Source organism: Lissotriton helveticus, chromosome 1_1, assembly GCF_964261635.1.
Source record: "Lissotriton helveticus chromosome 1_1, aLisHel1.1, whole genome shotgun sequence".
NCBI lineage: Eukaryota > Metazoa > Chordata > Amphibia > Caudata > Salamandridae > Lissotriton > Lissotriton helveticus.
Genome location: NC_136057.1, coordinates 307,397,925 through 307,419,960, shown reverse-complemented (window position 1 = coordinate 307,419,960; position 22,036 = coordinate 307,397,925). Strand labels below are relative to the sequence as shown.

General features: G+C 47.0%; 1 protein-coding gene across 1 annotated transcript in view; it reads right to left on the bottom strand.

Annotated features, from left to right (window-relative positions):
- Positions 1–16,700, bottom strand: part of LOC144799650 (solute carrier family 23 member 1-like) — a 377,254-nt gene extending 360,554 nt beyond the window's left edge. The window contains exon 1 of the mRNA XM_078671141.1: positions 16,341–16,700. Within this exon, the coding sequence (XP_078527267.1) occupies positions 16,341–16,418 (78 nt within the window). The 5' untranslated portion in view covers positions 16,419–16,700. The remainder of the gene's footprint in view (positions 1–16,340) is intronic.
- Between the last annotated feature and the right edge of the window lie 5,336 nt (positions 16,701–22,036).

The window sequence follows — 22,036 nt, the reverse complement described above, 5'->3', positions numbered from 1 at the left end:
CCTCTGCAGCAGGACACAACCAGTCGAGAAATCAGCGGGGTATTTATGACCACTCCCCTAGATGGGCACACCTTACTGTTGGGGATAAGAGGGTAGGTTGTGTTGCGCCCATAAACCCCTGGTACCTTCACAATTCTGAGACTAAGAGGAGGATCACCCGCTCGATCGAACACTACTTTCAAGAAAACGTTGGGATGGTGGAGTCCCCTGCTGTTCTATGGGTAGCATTTAAAACTGTGCGGAGGGCTGAAGCCCTCTCCGCAATTGTTGGGCAATGCTAAGAAAAGGAAGCACAAATGTTAATCATTGACCGAGACCTGCTCGCATTGGAGGGGGCAGCGCAAAGCGACTGGGATTCGGGAACTCAACATCAGATGCAGCTTAAAGCGGCCAAATACAAGGCATTGGCCACCGACGCTGCTAAAACCCTAGCAAGGGACAGGGTGGATTGTACGACCAAGGTGACAAAGAGGGCAAATTAATAGCCTGATTAGACAAAAAGAAACAGGCACAGAAGGTGGTGTCTGAGCTTAGGACCGACTTGGGTGCCGTTCTTGTTGAACCTCAAGAGATAATTAGCGAATTTACGGCCCATTTCCAAAGAGTGTATAGGAAGGGGTCGGAACTCCCAGAGGAAGACTCCTCCACGCTATTGACTGACATCAAGCTACCTACCCTCTCTGAGGAGATCGAGAGACTCTGGAGGGTGCGCTCACAATGGAAGAACAGACCAAGGCGATCAAGGACCTCCGGCCTGGGAAAGCCCTGGGACCCAATGGCCTCCCTATTGAGCTCTATAAGCTCAAGCCTGATTGCCTGAGTCGCCATCTTAAAACTATGTTCGAGGACAGTAAAGATCAAGGGATTTTACCGAGAGACCAGCGCATCTCTACATTGGTGGCCATTCCTAAAGAAGGGTAACCTAGAGAGCTGTGCACCTCTTACAGGCCCATATCATTGTTAAACGCCGAGCCCAAGATCCTCGCGAAGGTGCTGGCTAATAGGATCAAGCCGATCATCACAACTCCGGTCCACACAGACCAATCAGGCTTTATGCCACACCGGAATACTGTGCTCAACTTTCGACGCCTCCATGGAGTGCTAGGACGCTGCAACACGATCCAGGAAGACGCGTCCTAATTTTATAGGATGGGTGCGCCTCCTCTATACTGAGCCCTTAGCACAGGTAGTGGTGAACAATAACATTTCTGAGGTTTTTACTTTGGAAAGGGGGACACGGCAAGGCTGCCCCCTTTCGCCCCTACTTTTTGCCCTTGCCCTAGAGCCACTGGTGGCCTAGATACAGCAAGATCTTTCTTTGCGGGGGCTCAGATGGGCAGATGGGTGGGACGACATACTCTTATACCTCACATCCCCTTCCAAGTCCCTCAGAGTTGCCCTAGACATCTTTACCAGTTTCGGGAGGAACTCAGGGTATAGCATTAACACCTTCCGTGCCCATGACGAGCTCAGCTCATCATGAGGCACGGTTGCACTGTGCTCATCATGAGCTGAGCTCATCATGACCAACGCGGCGCTCACATGCGGGGATAATTCCCCTGCTGTGCGTTTCACGAAAATGGGCGTGGTCATGACGAGCTCAGCTCGTCAGGAGCACAGCGCTACCGTGCAGCATGACGAGCCGAGCTCGTCACAAGCGCCGTGGTGCTGGGCGCGCTCCCCCTCCCCCGCGCCGCAGGGGAATTAGCCCCGCGGCAAAGGGGTTAACTGGGGGAAGTCACTCCTATACGTCCTCCACGGGGGCCCCCCCGCAATTCTGTGCAATTGTACGATTACAGTGGCCACGGAGGGTTTCATGTATCTATGAATCTTCATCTCCAAAGATGTGATGACGCGATATGAAAGAAACCTCCTTACAGAGGTTCAAAAGAGATGACACAGTTTGGAAGAAGCTCCCGCTGTCCCTGCTGGGTAGGGCAGCCCTTTTCAAAATTATGTTGTTGCCACGTTTCTTATATGCCCTCCAAAACTATCCAGATTTAATCCCACATTGTTATTTTGTGGAACTTGAGGCCATCAAAGAGACCTTTAGTGCGTCGGTGCGCCTCGGATATCACTCCAGAAACTCACGCTGGGATGGTATGACGGGGGAATAGCACTTCCAGATATCCGGAAATACTATTGGGCAGCACACCTTTCGGCTATAAATCAGGGCACGTATTGTGGTGGAGATGATCCCAGTTATGGGATGGATAAGTGGCTCCTCTTGTGTGGGAACTTTGAAGCTGCACTCTATTCTAAACCCAGCAGGTATCCTTTGACGGGGCCCACTAGACACTCTGTCCAACTTTGGCATATTGTTAACCGTAAACTGGGATAGGCTGACAAACTTACAATGGCTACCCCGCTTTGGGTCTCCGAAAAGTTGGGTATGTTGGGTCGCACCAAGGGGTTTCACAACTGGGATCTGATAGGGATCTCACATGTAAAACACTTATGGGACCTAATGGGGTGGTTTCATTCGCATCGCTTCAGCACACATATGATTTAGCACAAACGGAACACTTTCGATATATGCAGGTCAGGCACTCCCTCCAGGCAAACATCCCGCCCAGGACGACACTCCCGGAACCCTCCCCCCTTGAGGATAGACTTCTGGACGGACACCTTCCGGAAAAGGCTATCTCCCTCACATAAAGAAAACGTATAAATCACACCCCAGACCCCTTACTTGCACTCAGGAGAAAGTGGGAGGCGGACGGTCTTGAGATTGACGACGAATAGTGGAGGGAAGCACTCTCCTCGCCCAAAGACGTAGCAATATCAGCAAAATTAAGATTGATACAATTGAAAGTTCTACACCGAGATTATATTTCTGGCTCTCGATTGGTGTTGATGGGCAGGAGTGAGGACGGGCTCTGTAGACGACGCTGTGGGGAGGTGGGGACTTTCCTTCATATATTGTGGCAGTGCCCTCTAATACAAACGTACTGGCAGAAAGCGCACAACTGTATGCATGTGGAATGCAATACTCACCTTCTCGGCCCGGAGGCCCAGTGCGTTTTTTTATGGACAATAATAGTTGCAAACCAACGGAACCCACTGGGGTAAAACAGCACCGGCTATCAGGAACTTCAGGTACCAGCATGCTGCGAAAGTTGCACACCTGTGAAATTAATTAGCATGTATTTAAAGGTGCCGTGAACGGCAGAGACTGTTGGTTGTGACTTTATTCCTCTGATGAAGAGGCCGTGGTATCCTTGAAACGCGTCAGGAGATGATGATTATACTCTGGACTGGGCGAGTGCTGTTTTAATAAATACGTGGCTTTCAAACCATCCTGCTGTTGGCTTTATCTCGCATCACGGCAACTTGTGTGGATGGATTTATTTGTGGCAGCCCGGCCGCAGAGATTTAGCCACCGGGACAGTTTTTTGCGGGGCCTTCGACGGAAAATAACTTTTGTGTCGAAATTAGGGGCACAGCAAGAAATGTATTTGAATAATACTCACCTTCTTGACCCGGAGGCCCACTGGGGTTTTTTATGGACAATAATAGTTGCAAACCAACGGAACCCACTGGGGTAAAACAGCGCCGGCTATCAGGAACTTCAGGTACCAGCATGCTGCTAAAGTTGCACACCTGTGAAATTAATTAGCATGTGTTTAAAGGTGCCGTGAACGGCAGAGACTGTTGGTTGTGACTTTACTCCTCTGATGAAGAGGCCGTGGTAGCCTTGAAACGCGACAGGAGATGATGATTATACTCTAGACTGGGCGAGTGCTGTTTTAATAAATACGTGGCTTTCAAACCATCCTGCTGTTGGCTTTATCTTGCTTCAGGGCAACTTGTATGGATTGATATATATATATATATATATATATATATATATATATATATACACACACATATATCAATATATATATATACTAGCAGCCCGTCCCGACGTTGTCCGGGTATGAAGAGTTGAGTGGGTGACAGGTCGCGCTAGAGACGCTGCACGTGTGGCAAAGTGCAGTCAGTTTCAAGGTTAGTGTGCCAGCAGGGCCATTTAGTCGCGTCAGCCACCGCTTGAGGCCGGCTTCAGCCCTGGATGATGTTGGGCGCCGTGTGTAAATTTGTTTATGCAGAGAGTTGAGTGACAGCGCGCAGGAGACGCTGCAGTTATTGTTCCCGCAGGCACGCTCAGTGGCGTGTGACCACGCTTGAGTCCTGGCTCCAGCTGCGACCGTATTACAATGCGAATTATGTGACCCTTGAAAGTTATTTCCCAGTATTATCATTTTTTTAGGACCCACATGGCGTGAAGGCAGGAACGTAACGGCAATTTAGTAAAGCACCGACGGCATTGGTTCCCAGTCTGTTTGACACGCACCCGGCACAAGGCACACACTGCATTCTGCCCCAGTATGTGTGACACGCCCCCAGCACAACGTGCAGGCCCACAAGTGAGTAGAGCGAATGGTTACTTACCACGCCTCCAGCTGAACGCAGACGCCCATTGAATGCATACACCCAGGTGCGCGATTGGCATCATAATTTATGAATGTGGCGCGATTGTTGGCGGCCGATTGCCGCGCCCATTGGCCATCGCCCTTGCTCCCGTGCAATTCGGCAATTGCCGCGCCCATTCTCGTTTGTCACGGCCCTTGTTATTGTTATTGTTATATGTACTTCTAAAGCGCAACACTCATCCAACAAAGATATCACGGCGCTAAAATTGAGCAGTAAACCATGAGCAATTTCCCGAGACTACTATTTATTCTGTTTTAGGGAATAATGCAGTTTTTAGTTTTTTTCTAAAAGTGAGGTAACAGTCAGTACATCGTAGATCGATAGGCAAGTCATTCCAACACTTGGCGGCAAGGTGCGAAAAGGCACGTCCACCCATCCTGGATAGTTTTATTCGTGTGGTGACTGCTTTGGCTGTGGCTTGTGAGCGGAAGTTCCGAACTGGTGCATAGAGCTTAATTCTGTTCCGCATAATGTAAGGACCAGTATTATGCAAAGTTTTATGAGCAATGCATAACATTTTGAAAGATGCTCTTTGCCTCATAGGCAGCCAGTGTAACGCTCTCAGGCAGTTTGTAGCAGAATCGTACTTGTTCTTATCGCAGACAGCTTTGGCTGCCGCATTCTGGACCAACTGTAGTTTTGAGAATAAATAATCCGCCATACCAACAAACAGCGAGTTGCCGTAGTCCAGCCTACTAATCAGTAAAGATTGAACTAAAATCTGTCTACATTCCATCGGAATCCAGGGAAAGACACGTTTCAGCATTTTTAATGTGGCAAATCCTTTGCCACATATTGTGGTAACATGATGCTTCATGGATAAAGTAGTGTCCATATGGATTCCCAAGTTTCTGGCGGTCAGGGTTGGGTTTGGTGGAGTGCCTAAAGTATTTGGCCACCAAGAGTTGTCCCAAAGCTGTTTGGATCCACCAAATAGAAGAATTTCCGACTTGTCAGCATTTAATTTCAGGTAGTGACCATGCATCCAGTTAGATAGCTCTGACAAGCAGTTATGTAGCCTATTTTTGGCGTCCTCTTCATCATTTAGGGTTACCATCAGCTGAGTATCATCAGCGTAAGAGCAGATATTGATACCCCATTTTTTGCCTATGGATGCCAATGAAGAAACATAAACATTGAACAATGTTGGGCTCAATGTTGTTCCCTGTGGCACCCCATATTTGATCTTCCGAGGAGTGGAGGTAAAGTTTCCTAAGCAAATGGACTGGGATCTATTCAATAGAAAAGACTCCAGCCAGTTCAGGGCTTTACCTTGTATTCCTTTAGCAGCTAGCATATTTATTAGCAGTTTGTGGGAGACGGTATCAAACGCCGCTGATAAATCAAGTAATATCAGGGCGACCGTTTTGCCTTTATCAATCTGCGTTCGAATATCGTCCATCACAGCCAGGAGCGTTGTCTCAGTACTATTATTCGATCTGAAACCTGTCTGAGAGACGTCCAGCAGGTTATTAATTTCCAGAAAACTTGACAACTGTTTAGTTAACAATCTTTCTAAAACCTTTGATAGGTATGGAAGCTGTGAGATGGGACGGTAATTGGCTGGATCGTTTATATCCGCGCCGGCTTTTTTTAGTAGTGGGATTACAGCTGCATTTTTCCATTGCTCCCACGCAGTTGCGCAATTGGCGCGCCTCCAGCTGAAGTCAGATGCCCATTGAACGCTCTTGCTCCCGTGCATTTCCGCGCCCATTGGCCACGCCCCTTGCTCCCGTGCAATTCTGCAATTGCCGCGCCCATTGTCGTTTGTCTTGCCCCCAGCACACGCCCCAGCCTTTGTCACGCCCCCAGCACACACCCCCAGCACAACGCACACGTTTAAGGAACGTTTTTTTTGTCGTCATGTCGCACCCCGCCCACGCCCACAAGGGACTACTTTGCTGGCAAGGTTCTTTTACCTGTCAAATGTATATGGTGGCCATCTGTATAGCCTATGTCCTTCTGCTGCAACTGCCCTTTCCAATGCTGTATTGGGTGTTGTGATTGGTGCTGTGGTTACTGAGATTACCCGCCTCAAAGGTTAGGGCTCTCTCTTTATAATATTAGTATATAGATGTATATACACACATATATCAATATATATATATATACACATATATACATATATATCAAACACATTCCGATTTCGTAGATGAGAAAACAGGTTGGGGACAGATTACATGATCATATATATGTGTGTAGTTAGGTCAGCTGTTCCAAGTTAGGTAAGGGTGTTGTGTATTACTAATAACTTTAGCACCGTTTGACAAATCTCCACAAATCTTCCCAAAAAAGTTCTCTATTTTGACTACTTTGTGCATAAAAAATGTAGGGGTGACCCGTCATATGGGGGTCCCAACATGCAAAATCCCCATGCATTTTCTATAGACTTTAGGTCTGGGCTCCAGCAAAAACTGCTGAACAGAATTACTCGTAATTTGACAGGAAGCTAGATATTGGCAAGTAGATTGTGCTTATTGTGATTTGGTGTAAATCAGTACAGTAGTTTTGTTAGAAATTAAGAGTCAAAACTATTTGTATATCTGGAAGGTTAAGTCCAATTAAAAAATACAGCATCCTGGTTGGCCCAAAGAGCTTTATTTCACTGGGGCCAATTCACTACCATGGGAGTCAGACTTCTGCGGGACTGAGCGCTCGGAAGGGCTGCCAGCAACATCAGAAAAATGTTTTAGCAACCATTAAAGGACTCAGGGTTTTGAAAGTCCTGAAGTATGAAAAAAAGGTAAAGGGGCAGGATAGGGATACCCGGACCCCTAAACCGCATTGGGAAGGGGGTAACAGAGGGATCCCCCTCTGGGATCAAACTAGAAATAAAATCAGCAATTTTAGCTGAGATCCCGCAGGACCCCTGAGGGATTGTAACAAACAACGGGTTCCATGGGCCCTAACAACGGTGAATGCCCCCCTTCCCTTAGATTTTGGCCCCAGGGATGGGGTTCCTGGGACCTGATAAGACTCTGGGGGGGCTGACCCCTCCCCTCTTAAACAATAAACAGCCCTGGAGGATGGGTGCACATGGCTTAATGAGGTTAGTGCCCACCTACCCTTGTAAAGAAAAATGGCCATGGGGATGAGGTGCCCAATGGCAAATTGAGGCTTGGAGATGGGGGGCACATGCCCCTTTTTCACTGGTATGGCCCCAGGATTCCTGGGGCCTAACAAGGCTCAGAAAGGGGAGCTGCTTGTCCCCCCTCCTCATTTTTCTTATATTTGGCCCTGGGTGGGCTCTCGGCCCAAAGGTCTGAATGTCAACGTTATGCTGCACACGGCAAAGGCTGTATGCTGCATGATGTTGACTGCCTGCTGGAGTAGGTTTGCCACATGGCCTAAATGATATCATAAATTGTCATAGAACATGTCTTGAGTAATAATAATAATAATAATAATGATAATAATCTGGTATTTGTAAAGCGCAAACTAATCACCCCTAAGGGTCTCAAGGCGCTGAGGGCCGTTGGGGAGATTAAGCGAGCTATTGCCCAGAGTCACAGGGTGCTAGGCTGAGCTACCGCTGGTGCCGTGAATTGAACCCTGAGCCCCGTGCTCTGGATTCAGCTGCCCTGGCTACTGCACCACACCTCTCCCTGAGTGATGTCATATGTGAAATTATAAGCAGTGTACGGCAGGGTGGAAGTTATAGTTAGAATTTGGCTGTGACAGTCTTTACCCGAGTGCAGAATTTTAACCTGTGCCTGAGATATGTTTCTAGGTACCGGGTTTGTGTCTGTGCATAGGGGCCTATGCCAACATGCAGGGACGTGTGTCAAGATGTAAGGTATGTGCTTGGATGACAGGGTAGTGAATCTGTGTCTGGGTTTGAGATCTGTTGCTGAATTCAAGGTGGTGTGACACAGCGGAGAGGTATGGGTCTAGGAGTGAAGCCTGTGTCTTACTCGGAGGTGAATGCCAGCATGCAGAGCCAGTCATTAATAATACTTTTATTTGATTTCATCAAAAATCATAAAAGAATGGCAAAAGCACGTAACACAAAATGATTTAAAATAGGGGTCTGTAAAGTACAAAAGATAAAAACACAGTGCGATCATATGCTCAATCATCATCAGCGGTTAAAATAAAAAATATTACATTTGTAATATGTGAAATTTATAAAAGATACATGGCGGTTCAATGAAAAAACATCAGAAAATAGTGTCAGTGCAGGTAAAAAATGTCTGGGCAGTCATGTCATAGCCACTCGGATTAATTAATTTTTTTGTCCAATTCTTTGGCTGCCATTTTTCAAAAAGTAATGGCTCGGCAGGACAGTTGGATTGACAGGCCTCCAAGGCTTTGTATGACCGCGGCTCTGCATGACCTTAATTGAATTTTCATAAAGATCTCTCGAAGCACAGTTTTTAGAGTTTCTAATAGTGAGGGGCAGATGCATAGAAGGTGTAGCAGCGTCTCTTCTCCCTGTCCGCACAAGGGGCATTCTTTTGCCGGCCATGTAAACTTCCATTTCGGGGTCAAGTCCTTCGGAAGAATTACCCCAGCCGCAACAGTGTCAGAAAATGCTTTTTACAATGGGAGAAGTATTCTTTATTACAATTTACTCTATTTTTCTAAATTGGTTTAGGATTTTTCTTGTGTTGTGTTTTCACTTTGTTACCGTTTGAGTGCTGCATATATACTTTACGCATTACCTCCAATTTAAGTTGTACTGCTTTTGTGTCTGTAATTTAAGCACAGGTTAATTTAGTGCCTGCTGTGGTTCACCCTAACAAGGATTTTGTTTGTTATTTGAGTGGGCCTCCTCCCCTCTCAACTAATTTCCCTATTTCTTACAGTCAGTAATTAATGAAAGTCCATTGTAAATCCTTATCCAGACCCTTTGGTTTAGAAGATATCTATTGTTAAAATGCCTTGGCACGGTATGCCATAAAGGAACTCAATGTACAAGCTGCCCCTGCCATCAACAGCTGTTCTTGGAAGCACAGCGTTCCACCTTAGACCACTTTGTGCTAGGTAATAAGTATGGTGTGTCTAAAAGAACAACTTAGCTAAATAAGCAACACACCTACCAAGAAGGGAACCGGTATGGCCACTGTCAACTACTGTGTCTGAAAGTCACAGTAAAGGCAGGGCTACTGGAGTTATGCTAGCTCTAATGGAACAAAAATTACTAAAAACATGGCGACTCATGTTCCTGCATATCTGAAGGCCCATCACAAAGCTTGATTTTTCCTCTTTCAGTTGTTTATTGGTGTATTTGCGTATGAAATAGGTACTACAAAGGTGAACTATTTTCCTAGATCGTGTTGCCAGTTGTAAAATTACACAATAATTCAGTAATACTATCACAAAATATGTCACATTATGCCATATAATTAGTTTTTTCTTCCCTCATAATTTAGTCAACCATGCCAAATAATTTGGTCCTCCTCTGCCGCATATTTCCAGTGGCTCTGAGTATAGGCCAAAATCCTATTTACGGAAATGTGTGGAAGTACAACGTTTTTCTTTCAGGAGCTTTACTGAGCTTTGGAAAAAGCAACAACAACTACCACCCAGGGGGGCTTATTTATAAGCCCATTGTGCCGCGGGTGCCTCACTTTTTGTGACGCTGAGGTGGCGCAGGAGTATGCCCCATATTTACCAGGCACCACAAAGCCATTTTTTCAGCTTAATGCTGGCTTGTAAATATCGTTCCCTTTAATGTTGTTTTCATGCGTTAAAGGGCATACAATGGGTGTTCCCAGGAACATCCTTGGTTTTTTGACACTGCCCCAGATTTACTAGAAACCGTAACTCTGAGGCAACGCCAAAAACTTACGCCGCCCCATGGGAGGTGTAAGGAAGGCACAGCGAGGACAAATATCTTTATTTATCCTTATTTTTCCTTTTTCTATGTATGCTGCATTCTGCAACATCAGTTTTGTTTTGAAGTCTTGTGGAATAGTATTTTAAAGTTAATTTGCAAGAAAAACGCACATTAATTTTCAGCGCTATTTAAAACACTTGCGAGTAAACAATGAGAGCCTCATTAATGAAAAGTGTCACATCGCTGTGGAAAAACAGCAATGCAACACTTTTCATAATATTATCCTTCCGACACTATGAATGCGCCGTATTTACTGTACAGCGCTCCATGTTGCAAGGATTTACAGATACTTCAGTAATCCTGACGTGTCTGTAGGAGTGTGTCTGAAAACAGACGCAACTCCAGCAATGCCTCATTTCACCCTTTGGTATGGCAAGCCCCATGTGAAAGGCACTGCGTCACCTCCTATGCCTGCTTTAAGCAGGCATAAGGATTTGACGCACTGACGCCGTAGAAGTGTTGCAGTGAGATCTCATAGATTTGACTGTGTCACTTCTACGTGGCTTAGCTACGTCGGAACGCCCACCCCGCATACATTATACCTGCCACCGGTATAATGTAGTGTAGGGGTTTACAAAGTGATGCATCTGACTAGATGTGTCACTTCGTAAATTTGGTGCAGCGTGGTGCATTTTTTACACTACGTCAGCCTCACAAAACGTGACAACGGCGGCGTAAGGGCCTCATAAATAAGTCCCTGTCAGTTTGTGCGCACCAGTAAAAACTGTGCATACCCCCTTTTGTAGATTTATGTTGACTCAAATTATTTAGAGAGTTAATTAGCTAAGAAAATTTTGCGCACACACTTTTGCTAGCTCCCCCTCCGCCTCCCAAACCGTCTCCTTTCATTACAAGGTGAATTTATATTGACTCAAGTTACCTAGAGTTAATTAACTACTTAGATCAGTTTCTCCCGAAATCTCGAGGTGTCTGGTGACTTGCTGCGCTTCTGCTCATGTAATGACCCCATGCTACGAGAGTAAATATTAGGTAAAAAAAAACTATGCACACCCCCTTTTCCTATCTCCCACCTCTCCCCTGCACCCGGCTTCAGTCACAGTGCTTAATTTGTAAAATATGAAGTGCAGGTGCTCAAATTTTTGTCGGAGACCACACCTACTTTTTCTGGCTCCACCCACTCCCTCCACTGGCTCCACCCACATACTCTATTAGCTCCACCCACATCTTCAAGTGGCACTGCTAAAAGTCAAATATAATACCTGATCTGAATTTCAGAAAGGGAGTCTTCGTAAGGTTTTGATAGGAGGTTCCCCGTGAACCATTTTGAAAAAGATTAAAGCGGGGTGTAGTTACCAGCCCAGGGCAGGTTAAAGGGTAGGCACTGGCACTGCGCTGCAGATGTATGTGTATCGGCACTTTGGCACTATATTAATTTACAAGAAGGCGGCGACTGGCAGTGGCAGCCAGCAAGAAACAACGGGCAGGGAGGGGCATGGCACCTGCTGCTTAAAAAAAACAGAGAGTGCTGAGATCCTTGTTACACCTTTTCTATCCACCTCAGCCGGACATGTTTTTGAGTGAATTTCACATATTGACTAGATTCATTCCACTACCCTGATGTTTGGCTGTCTGCTTCAACCCTCTACTCCCCATATACTTTCAGTCCTATTTACAAGGTCATGACTAATCTGTGCAATGTCTTTATAGACTCTTCCTTCTTGCCTGCCAGCTAGCAACAACAAGCTATGATGCTCCTTCTTCTGCTGCCAAAGTCTACATTGGCTCCCTGTTAGGAAACAATGCACTTTTAATGTCTTGTGCATTTATGGGAGGGGGTCCCAGGTCTAGGTCCTAAACACTATTTAATACATTGGTTTTTTAGAACAGCCATCTCATAGGTTCTCATAATGAGTGATCCAATTAATTACAATTTGTGTGATAAGTCCTGTTACTAGTCAAATATCACAATTAGGAGGCTGGTGACTAACACTGAACTTTCATAGCTTCCCCCAATACATTTCGGCAGGTAAAACCTGGTGAAATTTGTCAAGGGAAAAATGCCTGATAGTTTCCAGGGCAGAAAGATGTTGGTGCATTAAGTGTAAAAATTCACGGCAGAAAGATGTTGGTCCATTAAGCATAACAATTCATGTTATTTCCCATTAATGGGGACAAACTTGTGATTGGGAGTTATTTAGCAAACCAATAAATTCTGACCCAGTGGAAGCTACGATAAAAATGTACCCAAACACTGGGCCACTCTAGGACTCCATCTCTAGGAAAGTCCTGTCCGAGAGAAATGAGTCAATCCACTGAAAAGTATTTGCTGATGTGATGCCCTGGCCATCAAGCTGTTGTTGATTCAATGGGGTGCTATGATCAATGGTACCAAAGTCCAAACAGATCTGAGAGGTCCTACAACAGTAATGCTGCCTCCCCCTGGTCTGCGATCATACAAAAGTGCTCCCTTATATATATCGCGGAGGGATCTAAACCGAGGCTGCAAGTCCTCTAGTAGACCAATGGCTTCCATTCCATGTGTGATGAAACTTGCTTTAATACCACATTGCCCATATTTTTTTTACAAATAGAGGATATCTAATATTGTGCTGTAGCGCTGTACTGGGCTCAATGATGGTTTCTGTAGTAGTGGTGACAGTCGTGTCTGCTTCAAGTTTTCAGGAACTCTAACCTCCATGAGGAGCAGTTCATAATTTGTATGATGACAGGAACAGGCTCCTTTAACAAACCATGGCAGAGTGCTGGGTGGAAATCATGGTCTCTGGGATGCCTTCACTTTCAACAAATGTGATGTGATAATAAATCAAAAGGTCGGTCGGACCACAGGAGAAGCAGGTAATGGGAAAGTCGCTGCTGCACAAATAGAGTCAGAGGAGCTCAAAAAGGCAGGCACCGCATTCCTCGTCTCACTCGCATCCCCTGCCCGGAATAATTCTCTCTCTGATGGTAGGCATTATATATAAAAAGAAAAAACTTCTGCACAGTGTGTGTCAGTATTTCATAGGAGGCATTTGAAGATTCAAACCCCTCATTGCCTCCCTTAAGATCTAATCTAATTACAGTGTCCACTCCACTGCTAATTTAGATGAGTGATGTCATGCCGGTGTTTTAATAATAGAGGAGGAGCCAGCATTTATTCCCCGTATTTTTGTGCCTTTCTTCCACCAGCCCAGCCAGCTCTTACACCTCACAAACCTGATGCCATTTTTTCTTATCCCAGACAGGCCCGTTACTCTCCCTTACTACTCCATATAATGCCAGTCTTGCACCGATCTTACCTCCTCCAACACAGTCTCTCCTAGACTAAGCATCTGCACTTTGTGACCCCCAGACCAGCCTAGAGCCTCTCCTAACCCCGGGTTCTATACTCCCCCCTGCTTTGTTTCTTACTACCACCGCCTTGCCGTGTACAATGCCAGTCTTGCACCTTACTACTCACAACACCAGCCAGGCCATTTACTCCCACTGCATTGCCCTTTATATTTCTACTCTTGTCTTGTACCTTTATGGCCCAACCCCCATCCTAACTCATCCCTTGCATCTTACGACCCCCGGACCAGCTTTCCTACTCCAGTTGGGCCTCGAGGAGGACTTGTAATTGGACACACACATGTGCTGATTGTTGACAGGCTATGGCCATGCAGCACAACTTGTAACTCCACCCTTAACAGTCGAAGCTGCTTGTGGAAGTATCTCAAGAGATTCGGGGATACCAACATCAGTCTCGACAACGGAAAACACCGGGCACTGATTAAAGGGGCTGCTGGTTTAGAGGGCTTGAATGCAGGCTTTTTGTCATTCCGCAGTTACTAAAACCCAAGCCACTTGCCACACAGGCAACTAAAATAAATGATACATAAACGTGTGTATTCTTCCTCATTAGGAAAATCACTCACCCCGCACCTTTCTTATGCTCTCGGTGTCTGGACGGTAACGGCATTCAGCAGTTGCAGCACAGCCAGGACAGGCAGCCACTAGCCAGCTCTGCCCTTCGGCTTTGTCGTTGTTGTTGGTCGCTGTCGGCCGGGGCAGGCAGGCTAACTTAATGTGAATTACTCGTGGGCCGTAGCGTGGGGAGCTGCTACCTGTCGTAACTGCGCAGCGCGGTGATTATGCTTGGGCGTGGCAGCCTGAGCCAAAGTGAAATAAATCTGCGCACATCCCCTACCCCCATCAGAACCTCCAGCCCGGCCCCACCTCTTGGCCTGGGCAGGGGCACCAGGGCTGCTAGTGCTACCTCGCGTGATTAAGAAGAAATGTGAGTCACGGAGGACGGGCACTCACTCACTAACTTGCAAGTCGCACTCGCAATACTAAACAGTTTAAATGCCCCGACGCCTCACACTCGGCGGCCGGCGGGATACATACACATGAAAAAACACGCTGCGGCCGCCAACCGTGCCTTTGGTTGCAGAGAGTATGAGTTCAACAATAAAGGCAGTGAAAGGTATATACACCGTATATTTATTTTTTATAAAACAAATCAATGTGGGTGTGAGCGCAGCTGATGCGTAGCCCCGGCCCTGATATTTAAGTGCCGGTGCTAAGCACCGGCACAAATTAAGCACGTCACCACTGCAGGTGCCTGGAGATGGGGTTTTTTCCAGTCTGACGTCTGACTGACTCTTCAACAGCCAGACCCTCGTTTCCTCAAACAAACTTTGTCCATTGTTCATTGACAGCTCATTCCAATCTTTTGGTTTATTCGTAAACCTGTTATCTCGGCGCGAGGGTGGGTTTGTGTTAACTCCAATTATCTGGAGTTAATTAGCTACTTATGCCCTTTTCTCCCGAAATCTCAAGGTGCCTGCTGACGGGTGCACTTCTGCCCACCTAATGGCCCCATGTCACGAGGGTCAATATTAGGAACGATCCTATGAATCAGAATAACCGGTTGTGCTAAGTCTCCTGAGCTCGAATCAGTTTGCATTCTGGTACCTGTAGTTTATTTTACCATTATAAAAGCCCAGCGAACTACCTGAGCTCTCGAGGATATTGCTTCAATGACCGGGTAGTTCATCCAATCCAGGCTTTTCTTAGCATTCTACAGTTATGGTCCTGAATTTATAATGGGCTAACTGGACTACAAATACCAAAATGCAAAGGGAAACAACCTTCCTGACGAGCTGCTCATACACGAACTATGGAACCTCAAGAGATGTGGCATGTAAGTATTTGTAAAGTGATAAAGAGCCATAGCTGAGGGGAATAGATGTTTGACACTTTCAGCCAGTCCTGTCTTTATAGCTTTACATCCAAAACAGCCAACAGTCATCAGCACTTGAAATGCTTGGATTTGTAAGTCCTTGTTTACAGTGTTAGAATTTAAACTACAAGTCCTAGCATGCAATGTGCTGCTGGTTGAAAACCCAGGACTGGCTCACGGTGGTGTATGTGACATGTTAAGGAGCCACTGATGAGGGAGAACATCTCACGCCGACATTAGACAACACGAGGGCTCTACTTGCATTCTGGAAGTTTTCTTAACATTATGCCATCCACCTATTATAGTTATAGTATAATTCTTGCATTTCAACTCATTTCCAAAACATTCTGGTAAATGAAATTGGTTGTCCCTTGGTCTTTTCAACGCCAACAAATTTGTAAAAAGAATTTGTAACCGTGCGTCCGCACCTTTATTCAGTGCAGGATTTTTGGAAGCATCAGTCCTAGTATGCAAAGTCATAGCTGCCAAGTTCCACATGCCCCATGGTGGCTAATTAGTCAATGCTAGTTTTTTTTCTTAGAATTCTGGAACTTGTAGTCTTATTTAAACCAGTATTTAACCAGGGCTACAAGTCCCAGAATTCTAAGAAAACACAGGGAATGAATGACCAATCAACTCACGGCACGGATCTGGGACCGTTGGTTGATATGCAACATGCCGCTAGCTAAAAAAAAAAGACAGAGCCAGATTAAAATGCTATGAAATGATGTCACGCGATAGATTGATAACTCTGGAACATGGAAGTGCCTCCCACCCCCTTTGTGCGGCTCCCTGAAGCCCTCGCCTCAAGGCAGATGCCAACAGGCCACTCACCGTAAACGTGGGGTTGTCCATCCCGTTGAAGCTGTGGTCCTTGCTTGGCAGTGGTATGCCCTCCTCTGTGCCCCTCATGGCAGAGTGGCGGATGGCTGAAGTGGGGCCGTCTCAAAGGGGGTAACAGCGTCTTCGCTCGGTGGCCGGCACTGCCCTGCTCTGCCTCCTCTGCCGGGACCTCTTGTTGGCAGTGGCGAGCGAGTGGCTACCTCTCTCAGATTCCCACATCCAATCAGTTACCTCATGTGAAACGCATGGAGATTTCCCTTCGATTCGTGGTTGCACGACTATGTGTCGCTGATTAAGCCTCTCTGAAGAGCTTAACAGGGGGAAAACCTGCCAACGTAAGGAAATAAATGTGAATAGCTAACCCGAGAGGCGGAGGCTGGCACCGCCCCTTGGGTTTGGACTTTGTTTGCAAGGAAGAGGCAACACACTCGGGGGGTGTCCGCGAGGTGCCTGTGCGCGGACCATCAGTCACAGGTAGGCACTCAAAGGAGGAAAGACCGATTGTTTTAGCCGTCGCCGGTACCAGGGCATTGTACAAGGGACATATGATGTCGCCATCACGGATCTGTTGCTCTTCATGGGCTGAGGCGAACACACCCAGCCCTGCCCGGTTTGTGCACTTTTCCGCTTGGTTTGATATTACATTATAAACGCAGGACTGTATCGGTATAAAACGAGACCTCAGATCATGTAAGGGGGCAACGTGACCTCCTTGCACTTTCCAAATCCCTTACCTTAACTCCCTACACTGTAGACTGTACACACAGATGAGCAAAGTGCACCCATGTGTGACGACAATGTACGTGGTTAGGGGTTGTTTGACAATGCAACGCATGCCTTACCCTCTCATGCCTTTCCATGCAAGGTAAATATATGATAGGGTAAGTGACAAAAGAAGTACACATTTTTATTGTTATATTAATTAAAATATTACAATAACCTGCCAAATTGTTAACATTTAAGTCAGATACATACAATTAGTTAAAAACCGCTGGATATTAAATCACCATTAAAATATCCATTCATATTTTTCTATAAAGTGCATTGTCTATGATTAAAAGTAGCAAACAATAATAGAAAAGCAAAAGCAGCAATACATTATTCTAAAACACCGTATACACATTCAGAATCCTTCACAGTAATAGTGTCCTTAATATTGAATGGGACCGTTTGTAACTACAGAGTTAGTTGCGAGCGGCGGATTTAAGTCGAGATACTCTAGTGCAGTTGCCGTTTTTTTTTGCCGCCAGATTTCAGAACTTTGGGGCTTATTTACAAGCCCCTTGCGCCGTCGGTAGGTCACTTTTTTTGTAAATTAGCCCCTTTGTATAACTGCTGTTCAAGGGGTAACTGATGACTTAAGGCTTGCAAATCCTGGTTGCTGGCACATGTGCACTCAACGCTGGTTAAAGAGTGATTTTAACAGCCTCTTCCTTTCTTTCACTAGTAAAGTTAGATGAATAATGTTTTCTTCCCCCATTTTACACAGTCTGCAGTGAGTACTTGGTATGTCCTAGATCCAAGGCCCTGCGTAGGAGAGACCAGGAAGGACCCCAAACCACAACCTGATAAAATTATTTTTTAGATTTCTAGCCCACCCTGTGGGCGGGACTGCGCCAACTGTAGGAGAGTAGGATCTGCTTCCTATGGTTACCCCCACTTTTTGCTGTGTTTCACGGATTTATCGACTTTAGTCAGGCTGGGGCCCTGCTGACCAGGACCCCAGCCTAGCTGTTCCCTCTCTAAATTGATTGCATGTACATTAGGTACACACCAGATGGGTTACTGCGTTACCCTTGTGAGTCCCTAGTATATGGTACCTTAGGTACCAAGGGCATAGGTACCCCAGAGGCCTACCAGGGGCTGAAGGATGTATTATGCCACCCCTGGGAAGCCTTCCAAAATGGCACCACAGGTCTGCTACTGCAGGCTGGGTAAGGTGGGACCTGTACCCCTTACTAAGATATAGTATACCTACATCTATCTATATACATTATATGTTACATTTGCGGAATGGCTGCACTGTGCACACCTGGGATGCGGGACTCTGGTGCAGCCTCTTGTGGGGGTGTGTAGGAGGGCTGGACTCGTCCGCCGCCTCCCTCGATCTTCTTCATCGCCTAGAGCACACAGCTTAGACTGCTACTCAGATGTGGCCCCTATGAGCGGTCTTGCTCCATGCATTAATCTGGCTCCTTGTTCTTGCGGATTGAGTTCAGTGATGTTCTGGGGCTGCTAAAAGTTGATTACGCCCTGAGAAGCGACCGGCCCTTTGCCTGCTCTTGCCCATATCTTTGCTACAGGTTCTGCAACCAGAGCTTAGTAGCGTATTAACCACGCCCTTCACGCCTACACAGCCACTACTCCTATTTGGAGGCGTCATCTGCTCATCCTGGTGGTGTTGTTTATCCTTCTTGTGAGTGGCTTGCTTTTGTGCTCTGGGGCACGCAGGGTCTTGGTTGGATCCCTCTACCATAACTCCTCTCAGGGAGAGCTGCTGGCTGGAGGGCCATGCCACGCAACAAGGCAGGCAAAGAGGCTACACTGTCCCTAAAAGAGGATCCTGTCACCTCATTGTGGAGCAAAGCTGGTCACACTGCCACTGCATCTATGGAGTCCTCATCAGAAAGCCCCGACGATCCTCTAACCTGACCTATTATGACGCAATTTCTGCAGGAAATTAAAACTGAAATTGGATCTCTTAAATCTGATGGCCAGACTTTTATTAAGGACATCAGAAAGGAGGTAACAGACATTGGGGAGAGGGCAGATGACCTTGAAAAAACAGTGGACACCCGTACCAAAGACCAGGAACAGCTCTGGCAGTGCCCAGCCCAGATCCCCATCCTGACAGCAGAGTCCGAGCACTATGTCTGACGCCCGGTGGAGCTGCTCTGTTCAGCTATTGAGATCGGCCTTGGTTCATCCCCTGACCGTCACCTACCCAGCCAGACTTTGGGTACAGTTTTTCTCCCCATCTACCTGTCTTGCCCATCCTCACCCCCCATTGTATTTCTGTGACTCTGCTTTTTCCTTGTCTCCTATCTATCTGTTCCTATTCAGCATTCTTTCATTCTTTGTCTACTTCCTTGCTCATATACACTCTCAACTGAATCTTTCCCCTTGCCCGCTTCACCGCCTAGCCCCCTGTCCTTTTGTGCCCTTTGACTAAGCACTCCTTCTCCCCTTTTTGGGGAAAGAACCAAGATATATATGCTGGAGTCTCAGCATTCCCGCTGAGAGAGTCCACAGCGCCAAGGGAGCTACTCACAATTGAGGTATGGTGTGGCACCCCTTGCCAAAGCACTCCCTCTCCCCTTTTTGGGGAAGGATCCAGTAAAATAGGTCTTGGAGTTTCAGGGAGTCCTCTGAGAGAGTCCACTGCACTTAGGGAGCCTCTCACACCAGAGATGGGGAAATGATACCACTCTCCCTGGGTTCACAGCTTACTGGACTTCGGGTGCAGCTTTGACTCGCCTACTGGTTTTTGTTCCCGTCAACCTCCCCCTCTGCTTGCCTTGCCGTGTCTGTAACCCTCCCCTCCTCTTTCCCTCCTCCACTCTGTCTACTTCCCCTGCTCCTACCCCCCCATTCCCTGGAATATCTCCCCTTGCCTGCTTTCACCACCTAGCCCCCTGTCCTTTTGTGCCCGTTGACTAAGCACTCCTTCTCCCCTTTTTGGGGAAAGATCCAAGATATATACGCTGGAGTCTCAGAATACCCGCTGAGAGAGTACACAGCGCCAAGGAAACCACTCACAATTGAGGTATGGTATGGCACCCCTTGCCAAAGCACTCCCTCTCCCCTTTTTGGGGAAGGATCGAGTAAATAGGCCTTGGAGTCTCAGAGACCCCTCTGAGAGAGTCCACTGCGCTAAGGGAGCCATTCGCAACAGAGATGGGGAAACTATACCACTCCCCCTGGGATCACAGCCTCTGGACTTTGGGCACAGCTTTGACACACCTACCGGTTTGTGTCCCTGTCACCCTCCCCTTCCTCTTGCAATGCCGTGTCTCTAACCCTCCCCTCCTCTTTCCCTCCTCCACTCTCGGTCTACTTCCCCTGCTCTAACCCCCCATTCCCCGGAATATCTCCCCTTGCCAGCTTTTTCCCCTACCTACAGGTTCCTTTTTGTTTTTCTCAACCTTACTTGTAACTAAAATTGCCATGCTCCAATAACTGTGTAACCTTTTGTAAAGCTGTAACCTGCAATTTATTGTCTGATACCCATGTAAAGTGCTCTAATACCTCCGGGTTTAGCCAGGGCTCTATAAAACCTTTTAAATAAAAATAATCATATAAACCTATAAGTCACTCCTATGGCAGGCCTTGACAATCCTGAAGGCAGAGTGCTTGGTTTTTTGTAAGATGGTGCCCAAGCATTAGCTGAGCCCCTCTGCAGCTTTCGGAATCCCTTTCTTACAGCTATTCTGTGATACAAAGCTACCATATACTCTTAAGTGCATTATAACCTCGCGGTTAATGCCAACTTTGGAATGGCTGCATCAAAACATGTCGTGGTTGGTGTCAAACACTTTGGAATAATACCCCGCATTCCACCCTTCTAGAGGGAGAAGACATGTACACACTGGTCTAACCGGTAAAGGTTAAACAGAGCCACAGCATCACAAAATGGATGCTGCTGCCACAGACACAAGTCTGACCTCCTACTGCTGGACGAAACTCCAGCAGGGGAGGCCTGGACAATAGGTTTCCTGCCCAGGGAGGTGTAACCACCTCCCCAGACAGGCTTTAGTGTATTGGGGCAGGGTGGGTGCATTCAGTGAATGCTTTTCAGACAGTGCCTGGGGCACACAAGGTGTCCCTGTGCATACCCCAGTTCAAACCGGGTGTTGGGGCACTCAGCCCCAGCTCTGGCACAAAACTGGACAAAGGGGAAGGGGTGTAACCACCCCCTCCCCAGGTCCTCCCATAGGTGGGACCATAGAGTTAGTCCATCCCCTAAACTTAGTATAAGTATAGGAACCCAGTCCCTAGGACTTTAGATTACCCTGGACGAAACTCTGCAACATATATCTTGGACCTTTGACATTCTATATCGACTAGAAGACGGAAGAAATCTCCCTTGGGGTCAAGGAGTGACTCCCCTGTTCAAACAGGCACCAAAGAAGCACCTTGACGGTCTGCATTTTCAAGGCTCCTGCTGGATCCCGAAGAATCTGCGACATAGGACATGGACTTCCAGACATCTCCGAGGCCGACACGAGATCTCTGCAGAGCAGCGACCTGTAGCCATTACGAGAGACATGGGACCGTAACTCCTGGACACCCAGCACATTTGCTAGTGCATCAACTTCCCAAGCTTTCCCGACGTTGTGCATTGGGCTAGTTGTAGTCCAAGTCCTGAGCACCTTTTGCACCAAAGCTTGTGGGCCTACACTCCACGAGTGTTCCATGGGCCTGCTTCCTGCATTTCTGCTCAAGGTCCATTTGCAATCCCTGGTCCGTCAACTGGTGGGTCCCCGCAAAGGAATCTCTTTTTTTTCTTGGGCTTCCCCGGTTGCTCCAAATGTGAACTGACTCCCCTCCAAAGGGTGAGTCCCTCAGACCTTGCTAGTCTGCTCCGAAGCCAATCTTTGCATCTTTCGTGGGTTGCTGTTGCCAAGGCTTGTTGGGTCCAATCCGGATGCCGATGCTGAAGCACTCGACATCCGACGTGGGACAGC